We start from the raw sequence: 13,751 nt of genomic DNA on the forward strand, positions 1-13,751 counted from the left end.
TGCCAGTTGGTCCTGACTGCCAACTTGGTCTTTTTTGGACTGCAGCCAAAGCAGAAGACATTTGGTTCTAACTCCTGAGGTGATCCTTCCTAGGTTCAAGCATGTCTCTCAGAAACATGTTGCATTCCGTTTTCTTTTGGGTGGAGCATTTCTCCTTCAAAGGATCACTGTGGATTTCCCTCCATATATTTCCAAGGTACAAAATTTCCCTCCATTCTCCCTTCCCAACCCCCTCCCCTCAGCAAGGAATAGTCAGGTTAATATTTTACATACATATTTTGTTAAATATATTTACAAATTAGTCATTTTTGGTATGGGAAATTAGGATTAAGGGAAAGAGATACATAAGAGATAATCTTTATGAAGTGTTCATCAAATTCAGAAAGGCTATTTTTTTCCTGTATATATTTTTTTGTTTTTCTTCCTTCTGAAATATAGTCCATAACCAGTCATATACAGTTGTCCCAGCTCTGTGAACTGTCAAGAGGAGTTGCTTCCATCAGGGTTGTTCATCTCATAATGGTGATGTGTACATTGTTCTCTTGGCTCTGCTCCCTTCGCTCAGCATCAGATCCCACAAGTCATTCCATGCTTCTCTAGAGTCCCACCATTTCGGGTTTCTTATAGAACAATAATATTCCATAGTATTTATGTACCGTGATATGTTTAGCCATTCTCCAATTGATGGGCATCCCTTCAATTTCCAGTTCTTTGCCACTACAAAAAGAGCTGCTATAAATATTTTGGAATGTAAAACTTTTCCCGTTTTTTTATAATTTCTTCTGGATATAGTCCTAGAATTGGAATTGCTGGGTCAATTCCATATTGCTCTCCAGAAAGGTTGGATCCATTCACAACTCCACCAGCAATGCATCAACATCCCAATTCTCCCACAACCTCTCCAACATTGATCATCTTCCCTTTTTCTCATCTGGGCTAATCTAATAGGTGTAAGATGATACCTCATTATAGTTTTAATTTGCATTTCTCTAATCAATAGTGATTTGGAGTATTTTTTCATATGATTATATATAGCTTTAATTTCTTCATTTGCTTTTTGTGTTCTTTCTCTCTCTCTCTCTTTTTGTCTACCCAGTTCCCTCTTCTAAATTCTGTTTGGCATTGGACCACTGCCTTCCCTCAACTTACCTTCACTATTGATGGCAACACTGCCAATCCATTCCTCTTTACGTGATCTGCACATCATTGAAATTCAAGCTTCCTGCTCTGACTCCCCCCACCACTTTTTCCATTTTTCCTCCTTAGGAGATCATCTCATGTTCCTTCTAGTGAGAGAGCAGTGGCCACCCTGGGAACAAAGGAATGGATACGTCTGATTATCCTGTCACATAGCACTCCAGATTTGAAGAAACAAAAATAAGGAAAAAGGCATTTGTGTGTGTATGTGTATGTGTGCTCTCACATAAATAAACATATTCATTTTTTTCTTAAAGGAGGTGGTGGAGAAGAATTTAGAGGAGCCTTTTGAGAATGACAGTGAATGAGACTAGTGAATTCTGCAGAATTCTACATGAAGGAATGGGGGGGAGAAGGGAACCCCACAAGAAAACAACCCAAAAGTCACAGAGGGATGCCACTGTACCAGTGTCAAGTGAGAAGGAAGTAAGGGGAAAGAGTGTGTGTCAGAGGTCCAATGAGGGACCCCAATCAAATATTGGAGAGCCCAAGGCTAACCTTCTGGTTTGCTGGTCATCCCCCCAGGGGGAAGGGATGGCCTGCAGATCACTTTACCCACTTTACCCATGAGAAAAGAGGATTGACAATTAACCAATAAGCAAAGGTCAAAATCTTAAGGAAGAAAAGAACTCCTTGAAAGGTAGAATTGGGTTAATGGAATTGAAATTGGAATAACATAAGATATAATCAAACTAGAAAAAAATAGAAGAGAATCATTAAAAAAACAAGTGATGTGGGAAACAGATAGCAAAAAGACAGCATAGCAATTGTTGAACTACCTGAAAGTTAAGATCAAAAGAAAGAAACTGATACAATATTTAATAAGTTATTAAGGAAAATTGGTCTGAAGTTCTGGGGGAAAATGTTAAGAAAAATGGAAAGAAACCACCAATCACCACCTGCAAGTGATCATAGAAAAAAAACACAAAAAGTCAAAGCCAAGTTTCAAAATTCCTAGATTAAAGAGAAAATATTGCAAGCAAAAAGGAAAACATTTAAATACTGCAGAAAAGTAATAAGGATGTCACAAGTTCTAGAAACTACTACATTAACAGACTTTAGTCTTAGAACATTATATTTCAAAGAGCAACAAAGTTGGGGTTGCATCCAAAGATAACTTATCAAAGAAAATGGAGTATAATCCTGAATGATTAAAAGGCCATTTGATGAACTGAAAGACTTTCAGGTTTTTGTAACAAAAGACCATAATTCAATGGAAAATTTGTTATAAAAGATTCAGAGAAAATATAAAGAAATCATTAAAGTCTAATTATAAGGAACTGCTAATTAATTATTTATTTATATTTAGGTTTATATTTAAATATATAAAAATTAAAATATAATTAAATTTCTTTCTTATGATTTATGAAAATGTTATTAAGTATTCTAAAACTGTTATCCTTACTAAGGTAGCTTGAAAGAAAAGTGTGATTAAGTTTTATTTATATATGTATGTATATATATGTATATATATATATATACATACATATATAAACATATATATATATATGATGGGATGATTTTAAAAAACAAAATTGGATAGGAAAAGACAAAAAGGAGTAATATAAAGGAAACAGATCAGGGTGGAGTGCCGTAATATTGGAAAATTATTGGGGCAGCTAGATGACGCAGTGGATAGAGTATCGGCCCTGGAGTCAGGAGTACCTGAGTTCAAATTTGGCCTCAGACATTTAATAATTTCCTAGCTGTGTGGCCTTGGGCAAAACACTTAACCCCATTTACCTTGCAAAAAGTAAAAAGAAAAAGGAAAATTATTGTCTTTTGGGCTAAAGAAAAAACAAAGTGGACATCAGAAAAGGTTTAGACATCTTCTAGAAAGGTGCATAAGAAAGTGAGGGAGGGAGAAAATAAGTGAGGGAAATTTCAAGGGCTGGGTAAAATAAGGAATAAGAGAAGAGGAAGAGATAGGGTAAAAAGAGAGGCTGAGAAGGAAAATAGCAAAAAATATGATGGAAAGAAGTTCACCAATAGTAATTATAACTTTGAATGTGAATGGGATGAACTGGTGTGTAAACTGGAAACAGATAACAGAATGAATTAAAAATCAGAATCGGATAATATGCTGTTTACAAGAAACACATTTAAGAATGGGAAATACACACAATTAAAATAAATTAAAATAAAATAGAATTTATTATGTGACTGTGGATGCAAAAAATTCAAGGTTAGCAATTATGTATTTTTAATTATAAAATAATTATAAAAATATAATTATAAATAATTATAAAGTAATTTTAATAATAAAATAATTAAAAGAGATAAACAAGGTAACCATATTTTTATGAAAGGCACAGAAACAATGAAGTAAAATCAACATTGAACTTATATGCATTAAATACTATAGCATCTATATTTTATTTATTTTTTTCAAGGCAATGGGGTTAAGTGACCTACCCAAGGTCACTCAGCTAGGTAATTATTAAGTGTCAGAGGCCGGATTTGAACTCATATCCTCCTGACTCCAGGGCTGGTGTTCTATCCACTGTACCACCAAGCTGCCCCAGCATCTGTATTTTAAAAGAAAAGTTACATGAATTATAAGTGAAGATAGACAATAGTAGATAATAGCAGACTTTAGTCTGCTCCTCTTAAAATAACATAAATCTAAACCAAAAATAAATCAGAAACAAGTTAAGAAAGTGAGTAGAATGTTAAATAAATTTGATATAATAGAATTGCATGAAAATAGAAAGGAATACCCCTTTTTTTCAATGATTCATGGTACTTATATAAAATGCACTTTAATAGTAGTACATAGAAATAGCATAATTAAAAGATGAAAAACAGAAACAATGCAAAAAAAAACATTTAATAAGGGACTCAGGAAACTAGATTAAAAACTAATTGGAGATCAAATAACCCAGTCTTCAAGAATGAGTGGATTACACAACAAACCATAGGGAAAAAATCAATAATTTCATTAAAGAGGATGACAATAATGAGACAATATACCAAAACTTATGGGGTACAGTAAAAGCAGTGATTAGAGGAAAATTTGTATCTCTAAATGCTTATATTAATAACATAGAGAAAGAGCATACTAAGAACTGAGAGTGTAATAAAAAAACAAAAAAATGAAAAATCCCCAAATAAACACTAAATTGGAAATTCTAACAATTAAAAGTGAAATGATTAAAATTGTAAGTAAAACTGTAAGTAAATTGTAAGTAAAAAAGTCATTGAATTAATGACTAAAAAAAAACCAAATCACTAGTATCAAAAATGAAAAGGCTAAATATACCACTAATGAAGATGAAATTATTTTGCCCAATTATAGACCAATGAATTGAACAGTTTTAAGTGAAATGGCAGAATATTTACAAACAGATCAACTGCCTCCATTAGCAGAAGAGGAAGTAGATTCTATAAAAAGACCTAATTTAGAAAAAGAAATTGGCCAGGCCAAAAATGAGCCCCTTAGTAAGCATGCATTCCGATGAGCTGGTGAGTTCAGATATGTTTGTATATTTAGGGGTTTGCAAATTATTTCTTTCTGCCTTTTCCATGTCTGGCACTTTCAGTGCCTTCCTACATAAGCCTACATATTCATAAATCCATGTTGACTTGACTCAGTTCTTCAGGAGGTGAATTTCCGGAGGGGTTGTTCCTCTGTCATTTCAGTCCTGTCAGACTGACTCCGTTTGGGGTTTTCTTGGTAGAGATACTGGTGAGCTTTGCCATTTCCTTCACCAGCTCCTTTTACAGATGAGAAACTGAGGGAAACAGGGTAATGCCCAGAATCACTCAGCTCCTAAGTATCTCAGTCCAGATTTGAAATCCTTAACAATGAGTTTTCCTGATTCCAAGTGCAGAACTCTATCCATTGTACCAGATAGTCCCTCCCAGAGAGGAGGCATTGTTTAATCTTTCTTATTCTCCTCAGGCCTGGGTCTGTCATAGAGTCTGTTTGATAAATGCTTCTTGAATGAACGTGATGGAGGCTCCAGTCCCAGAGAGTTGGAGGTGTTTCCTTATGGTCTCAATCCTAGATAAGACAACATCAACTCTAGTCAAGGAAGGAAGGCCATTGTGAATCAAGGCTGGGATCTGTGGAGACTGAGGCACCAAGCCTATCACTTCGCTTCATGCATCTGTTATTCCTGGTGTGATTTTAGAAGCTCATCATCAATCCCAGATAGAAGTCTCTTCTCTCTTGGAGAATGGTTTCCCAAAATCCCAATAGGAGAAAACGGAAGCCAGAATAGTAACATAAACAATGTTACAACTTTGAACCAGATTGCAACCAAATTGCAAAGTGACCTCCGGGCAGTTGAAAGTGTTTCGGAATTCTCCTTCCTAGAAAACTCATTTCTGGGGCTCTCTGGCCTTTGGACTTCAGAGTGGAACAGAGTCATTCCTATCCGGCCCCGGCCCCCCGACCTCCCTGCCTCAGGCTGGGTCTACTGAGCCTGCAGATCTGATCTCAGGCTCCAAGATGCCAGTCAGCCAATGGGAGAACACAGCTGACTTTCCAGAAAATTTGGCTTCGGAGAGACTCAGTCTCCTCAAATCTGCTTTTTCCGTTCCAAACGCTCTACAGCACCCCGTTTTCACAAGGGGCGCTGCTGCCAGCCCCTCAGGACCCAGGCCGATCTTCCTGGGGGGGGGGGGGGAGCCTGGTGCCCACGTTAGATCCTGGCAGCTTTCTGCTCAGAAGGCGTGGGGGGGGGGGAACTACCCAGTTGGGGGGGGGGCAGGTGGATGGCAGGGAGCCCTTTGGGAGGAGTCTTGGGCGGAAGAGCCCTTCATCCCAGTGGTCAAGGCATTGCCCAGGAAGGAGGGCAGGGTTTGAGCGGAGAGGCGGGCAGGGCCCTAGGTCCTGTCCAGGGGGGGATAGAAGGGGCTGGCAGGTAGGGGCTCTGGAGAGGAGGAACCTCCCAGTATGGGCTGGCTCAGAGGGGGAACTCTGGGAGCGGAGCTGGCCCCGCCTTCTTCCCTCGGAGATGAGATCTTCCTTCCTCTCCGGAGCTGAGATCTCTCCTCCTCCTTCCTTTGGAGCCGAGATCTCTCTCCTTTTCCTTTGTTGCCGAGATCTCTCTCCTTTTCCCCCCGGAGCTGAGATCTCTCCGCCCACTTCCCTTGTAGATGAGATCTCTCTGCCTTTTCTGGAGCTGAGATCGCTCTGCTCTCCGGAAGCTAACTCTGAGGGTGCAGGCCCCAGGTAGGTCTAAAGCAGGCCCCCCAGCCCCACCCCGAACCCCTCTTACCTTCTGCCTCCCGATTTCCCAGACCTTTGGATCTCCTCCTGCTCATCCGCCCTCCTGGTGAGTATCCTGCAGGTCCTCCAGGAGCACGCCTCCCTCCCTGGCCTGGTGGCTGGCCCAGCTCCCTGCCCCGAACTCTTTCCCAGACTCCCATCACTTCCCAAACGTCTGGACTGCCCACCCCTCATTTACCAGTGGGTCACCCTTTCCTAAACTTCAGACTTTACCCATAAGGACCCCAAGTCCTGCTTCCTGCCTTCCCAGCAGGCCCCATGTGACCTGTCTCCCTGCCCCAAGTCCTGCCTTCAGACCTGCTTCCCTGGAAAGATCCCCGAATTCGGCCCTCCTGCCCCCAGAACCCCCCTTGGAAAAGGAACCAAAGCCTTGCCTGGCTCCTCTTATCTGGACCGGTGGCTCTTGGACTGGTTCGCATCACTTCCCAGGCCCCTCGTAGATCTCAGGACCCAGCCCTTCCACCTGGAGCCCTCCTGTCGCTGTCCAGTGTCCCTGACCTCCCTGTCATCAGCTGGGTTTGTCCCAGACCCTCCCTCTTCTCCCCTTCCCAAAGAAGCTTCTCTACCCCCTCTTTTCTCAGAGCCCTTAGGGCCGAATCCCAGGCCAGGTTTTGTGTCCCAGTCTCTGACTTCCCTTGGAGGGCTCCATCCCCATCCTCCACCTGTTCTGACTCCCCTTCCTTCTAGATCAAACTGTTGTCTAGATATTATGCGTGTGTTAGTTGGGGAGGGGGATGCAGGAAGGCCAAAGGACTAATGGGAGGGAGAGCTCTGGCCCAAGTACCACAGAGCCTCTTACAGGTCTCATCCCACCTGGGATCCCAAAGTCCCATCTGCCTCTTGGGGCTCTGAAGAAGAATGTAAAGAGGAGGGCAGAAGAGAAAGAGTAGGAGATTTTCCAAACCTACTGCTTCCCTTCCTCTCTTAGGTAGAATCTCTAACCTGAAAACAGGACCAGGGTCTTTCCAGTCATTGTGGGATCTCACATCTGGAAATCCCTATAGACCAGCCTCCTGCCCAGGAAGTGAAGGCAAAGACCTAGCCTTCCTAGATCCTTATCTCTCTTCACTTCAGTCTGCAGAGTACCAAGACTTAGCCCAAGCAGGGAGGCTGAAGCCAGAGAAAATGGCCCCTGGGAGTCACAGACCCCCACCTCAGGTGAGTACAATGCATCCATACTTGACCAACACCAGACCTGGAGGTCAAACACAGAGGATAGTCTGTGAAGCTGGCAATGTTTCAGATTGAGTCAGTGGAACCCTAGTATCTCAAGCACTAATCCCTCTCCCCTCCAAATTGCTGCCCTCCTGTGTTTGTTTTGAAGTTCTTCCTCACAGTGATCATGTCTGCTTCCTTTGTGCCTGTCTAGAACCCCCTCCCCCTACACACAACTTCCCACAAGTTTTCCCTTTTGGTAACTTAAGATCCAGGAAACCCCTTTAGACTGAGTCTTGTCTGGCCAGGTCTGGGACAGCCTTGAAAGCTTCTTAACTTCTGCTCCAGTCCCTCACCTTTACCTTCTGTATATCTCTCTGCTTCAGATGTGGTTTTTGTTCACAAAATATTGTAGGATTCTGGCTCTTAATGGATTCCACTATCAGCTTCCATTTTATGGATGAGTTCATTTCATTCATATTTTTAGATATGATAACCAATAGTGAATTACCCTCCATGCTATTTTTCACTTGTTTATCCCTATCTTTCTCTTATGCCCCCCTTATTCTTCCACTCCTCATCAGTGTTTTATTTCTGATAACTTCCTTCCCAATATACTCTCCCTTTTATCAATCTCTCCTCCCTCCCTTATCCTCATCCCTTCTTGCTCCCTTAAAGAATAAGATGAATGTTATTCTCTCTGAGATAATTTTGCTTAAGCTTTGCCTGCCACCCTCCTATCTTCCCCACTATTATAATAACTCTTTCATTACCCTGTCAAATCTCCCCCTTCTTTTTTCTTCCATTGCAATTTTCTTTCTCATCCTTCATTGTGGTGGTTTTTTTAGGGAGGGGAGACCAAATCAGCTTATATCCATTGTCTACATATATACTTTGATTGTTCTTAAGGTAAAAAAAAAATTGTTGAGTTGCAAATATTATCTAGCCATATGAAATAGACTGTTTACCCTAACTGAAAGTTTTCTCTTTCTTGTTTCTTTTTTATATGCCTTGAGTCTTGTATTTGGAAAGCCAGGTTTTTTTTCCTTCAGCTCTAGTCTTTTAATTTGAAATGCTTAAAAAAACCTCCATTTTATTAAATGTCCATATTTTTTCCCCTGACAGATTATATTTACCTGCTGGGCAGGTGATTCTTGGATGGAATCCTAACTCCTTTGCCATCCAGTATATCATATTTCAAATCCTTTGGTTCCCTAATATGGGAGCTACTAAATCTGTATATTCTTGACTGTAGCCTCACAATATTTATATTTTCTTTTGGGGTACTTAGAATACTTTCTTTTTAATCTTATTGATGATAGAATTTGGTTATGATTTTCCTGGGTGTTTTCATTTTGCAATCTCTTTTAGTTGGTGACGATTGGATTCTTTCAGTTTCTATTTTGCTGTCCAGTTCTAATATGTCAGGGCATTTTGCTTTATAATTTCTTGAAAAATTTTGTAAGACTTTTTCTTTTGGATCATATTTTTGAGATAGTCTAGTAAATTTTATATTAACTCTTCTGGATCTATGTTCTAGGTCAGCTGTTTTCCATTAAGAAATTTCACATTTTTCTTTTTCTTTTTTCTTTTTTTTTATTTTGAGTTATCATATCTTGATGTCTCTTGGATTCATTAGACTGCTTGCTAAATTCCAACTTTTAAGGGAATTATTTTCTTCCATGAGTTTTTGTACTTTTTCATTTGATCTATTCTATTTTTTAGTGAGCTCTTTTCTTTGATAAATTTTCGTATATTTTTTCCCATCCTATTGACTCTTTTTTCATGATCCTCTTGGCATTCCTCCCATTGTTCTCCTAAGCAGTCTTCTGCTTTTTAAGGTGGGTTTTTTTTTAAGGTTTTTGCAAGGCAATTGCCCAAGACCACATAGCTAGGTAAATATTAAGTGTCTGAGTCCAGATTTGAGCTCAGGTATTCCTGACTCCAGGGCCAGTGCTCTATCCACTGCACCATCTAGCCACCCCTTGAGGTGTTTTTAAGCTCTTCCAAGAATGCTTTTTTGGGCTAAGACCATATTACATTTTTCTTTGAATTTCCATAAATAGCCATTTTGATACTATTTTCTCTTTAAGTTTATGCTTTCTTCCTCTCTATAACAATAGAAACTTTCATTAGTCAATTTCTTTTTTTTTTTGTCTTTAGCACTTTTTTTTCCTTCTTTGTTACTTGGTGTTTTTATATGAAAGTTGAAGTTTGAGGTCTTACTGCTGGTTTTCATTGGCCTTCTCAGCTTAATTACTTACTTTCACTGTAGGGTTGACTTCCTTTCCTGATTGTACTGGGTGTGTGTGGGGCCTCCCTGTTGACCTCCCCTGGGAGTTGGGTTTAATAGTTCACTTTCCCTTCTTATTTTTAATATCTTCTTCTGTTTATTTTAAATTTGTTTCTCTAATTTTCTAAAAGTACATATTCAATTTTTTAACCTTCTCTTTTTCTATGTTTTATGTTTAAGGACTGCTTTAGCTAAATCCAGAAATTTCAGTATGTTGTTTCATCATTATTTTCTTTTCCAAATTTATCATTTCTGTAAGTTGTTCTTTGACACAGTCATTATGTAACAAGTCATTGTTTTGTATTGGTTTCTTTTGTTTGTAGTCCCTAAACTAATATTTCATTCTGAAACAAAAAAAGATAAATTGATTATTTCTGCCTTTTAGAACTTTCATGTGGTGCAAAGAAATGCATATTCCTTGGTTGTCCCATTTAGAAGATGTTGTAAGACTTTTAACTTTAGTTTCTTCAGAACTTCTAAGTCCTCATTTTTCTTTTCAGTTCCCCATGTAGATTCCCCTTTCTCTCTTCCCCTTCAATTAATCTTGTTCCTTAGTTCTTAATTTCATCCATTTTTGTTCCCCTTTCCCACAAGGATTTCTCTCATTTTCTTCATTATCTACCTTCTCCTTCTGTTTTACCTAAAATACTCCTTCCCTGATTCAAAGCCCCTCTAATCTTCTGGTCTTTCTCTTTTCTCTATAGACTTGCTGCAACCAAAGTCTCCATTCTGAGCTCTGCCTTTCTGATGCTTTCTGCCACAACCTTGCAGGGTTAACCCCATGGAGGCCCTTTTCCAAAATGGCTCCTTGCTTTCAGAATAATGGGTATTATTGTGAGAGAGAACAGTACTCCATGGTAGGGAACTTGCCCTCCTGATCTGTACACTCTCTTTCTGCAGGGGACTCAGACCCAAGAAAATGAAGCCTTAGCCTAGGTCACATAATTCTTAGAGCCAGGACTGGTGTGTGCGCGTGTACACACATACACACACACACACACACACACACACACACAAACACAGAAACATGTACACCCATACACAAGTCTGTGTATGTATGTGTGTATATATATATATATAATATATATATAATTTATATGAATTATGAAGTCATATAAATAAAAAGAGTACTGGATCAATCCAGTTGTTTTCAGCTACATATTTCTTATTCCTCATATAGGATACTCCATACTCCATTCACCTTTTTTACTTATTGGTCTTCCTTCTCCCCAGAAAAACTCTAAAGGCTCCTTGTCTCTGCCAAGCTCAAATATAAAAACTTACCTTTCCAAGGCCTTCCCAACATGAGCCTATCTTACCTTTCCAGCTTCCTTCAGCTCAATTTCCCTGCATGGATCATCGAATCTAGGGCCATTGACTTACAGACTACTGTTCACACTTGCTCACCCTGTCTGAAATGTCCTCTCTTCTTCTCGATACCTCCTGGCTTCTCTGGTTCTTCCTTTGAGACAGAACTTCAATGGTACTGTCTTCTGGAGAGGACTTTTTTCCCAGGCTTCTGTCCTTCTCCTTCCTCCTCCTCCATCCCCTCTCCCCCCAACACTCTCCACCGCCCCCCTTTCCTTTGAGATTCCATGACCTCATAGGTTTGAGAGCAATGTGATTGGTTATAGAATAGCTAATTGGTTGTAAGTTTGGTAATGAGAGACTAGCAATGATCCTTCTTCTTCTGAGTTTAAGAAGTAATCTTTGTTTGAGTCCTGGTACAAGGATGTGGTCTAGACATTTGGACAGCAAAGTAGGCTTCCTTGTAAGATGTCTTGGAATTGTAAAGCTACTAGAAGCAACTCTATTGTGTTTGCATGTGTTAACAGAATTTTTACTGAGTCAGAAAATTAATCTTGGTGAAACAGTAGGCCAGAGACAGAATGTCAGTAATCAAAAAATGATTTAATAAATTATTTTCATTGCTTTAGAACAGATTCGCAAATTAAGATTGTTCCACTCTGCTGCAGTTAAGGCTGAGAATTGATACATAAATCATAATGGGAATAAAAGATAGATCACAAATAGTCATTTTGGGGATTTAAGTGATTTTCTCAGGACAAGCTCACTAGTGCTGGACAGTACGGGTGTACTCGAGTCATATGGCAATGGTTAAATTGATTGGTTTTGGGTATGCTTTATTATTTTGCTTGGGTACAGAACAAAGTTTTACAGTTTTCTGATTCACTTCATTTAACACAGGCAAGTACAGTTCAAGGAAAGAGTGTAGGCTTGTCATGGTTAAAAAATTATTCCAGGCTTCATTGTTCTCTCAGACTCCCAGGTCAGAGTTTTCTAGTAAAAGGAGCTCTAGAAACCAAATTAGTAAATTCATTAAACTTATCATTTTGATCATTATAAAAAATCATAATTCTCTTGATACATGCATCTCCAAAGGTGAGGTAATTATAAAACAGTGATTAGCAGGAGAGCAGGATTTTTATAGTTGACTCATAATAGACCAGGTAAATTCAAAATCAAATTCATATTCAGAGAACCATGACTTGGGCAGATAAAGGACAAAAGTAGTTAATTGTAAATAGTATCCATAGATATATGATACAGGATTCAATTCAATCTTCTTATAGGATAGGACTGCATCCTGGACTCCAGTGGTCTTTGGAACACATTCTTCCATTCCCTCCTCATTTCTAATGGGCTTGTTATTACAGTATCCTTTGCTTGGAGGATTTTTTGTTTTTGAAATGAATTGTTAAATTTAGCCATCATCCCTCCCAGAATTTTGCAGCTTGGGTTTTCACAGAGGATCTGTGAATTCTTTCCATTGGAGTTTTACTTTTCTAGGTTCTAAAGTTCTGTCCAATTCTCTTTGTTTATTTCCTCCATGATTATGTTCATATTACCCATTATGTTCTTCTGGGAGACCTGTGATCCTCAAAAATATACTCTGCCTTTGAGTTCAATGCGTTTTCTTCAGAAGGGGGCAGATTTTATTTTATTGTTCTTGGATTTTGCTTCTTTTCTAGGTGATCCTTCATTTTTCTGTATCTGAAATTCTAATCAATTGTTCTCCCTTTTGTTTTTTGTGGGGGGGGGGGAGGCTTACCATGGCAAATTCAAGGTTTTTTAATTCCCTTAGGCTTAAGTCACTAACAATTTAACAGAAGAAAATAACACACAAAAGAAGAACTAAAAGGAGTTAGGATAGGAGAAGATAGCAATTCAGGGGTCTGGTGGAGAAGTCAGTTAGAGAAATCCCAAAGAAGTACAGCCACATGAGAAATGATGGGATGTTTGAAATAAGCTTTATCCTTCAAAGGAGATTTGAAGTTCATAATTCCACCCCATGGAGGTGGAGGTTGTCTGGAGGAAGTACTAGAAAAGGAAAGAGGTTTACAGTAACTTCTGAAGAGGATTCTTTGTTAGAGAATCAATTAGAGGTCTGTGAACTTTCAGTAAAAGGACTGCCTTCCTTGAATGAGGACCCAAATACTATGCAATGAAGAAGAATGATTTATGGGGCCCTAAAAAAAAAAAAAGGAAAGTTTTAAAAATTCTTGGGAATATCAAAAAGTGGAATAGAGAAATAAATTCCTCCATTGTTCAGAAAGAAAACGATATAAGGACAAAAAGTGAAATATGGATTGTAAGTAGAATATAAATAAGATTGAAATTTTTTTTAAATTGAATATATTTTATTTTTCCAGAATCATGTTAAAATATTTTTAAGAGGGGTGGCTAGGTGGTGCAGTGGATAGAGCACCGGCCCCGAAGTCAGGAGTACCTGAGTTCAAATCTGGCCTCAGACACTTAATTACCTAGCTGTGTGGCCTTGGGCAAGCCACTTAATCCCATTGCCTTGTAAAAAAAAAAAAAAAAAAACTAAAAAAATATTTTAAG

At 38.9% G+C, this 13,751-nt stretch overlaps 1 protein-coding gene across 1 annotated transcript in view; it reads left to right on the top strand.

The window, feature by feature from the left end:
- ZNF268 (zinc finger protein 268) overlaps positions 1-13,751 on the top strand; it is an 81,871-nt gene that overhangs the window by 40,105 nt on the left and 28,015 nt on the right. Inside the window, exons 8-9 of the mRNA XM_074231618.1 lie at positions 6,395-6,482; positions 7,511-7,594. Coding sequence (XP_074087719.1) covers positions 6,395-6,482; positions 7,511-7,594 — 172 coding nt within the window. The remainder of the gene's footprint in view (positions 1-6,394; positions 6,483-7,510; positions 7,595-13,751) is intronic.

The sequence above is a fragment of the Macrotis lagotis genome, chromosome 3 (genome assembly GCF_037893015.1).
Source record: "Macrotis lagotis isolate mMagLag1 chromosome 3, bilby.v1.9.chrom.fasta, whole genome shotgun sequence".
Taxonomy (NCBI): Eukaryota; Metazoa; Chordata; class Mammalia; order Peramelemorphia; family Peramelidae; genus Macrotis; species Macrotis lagotis.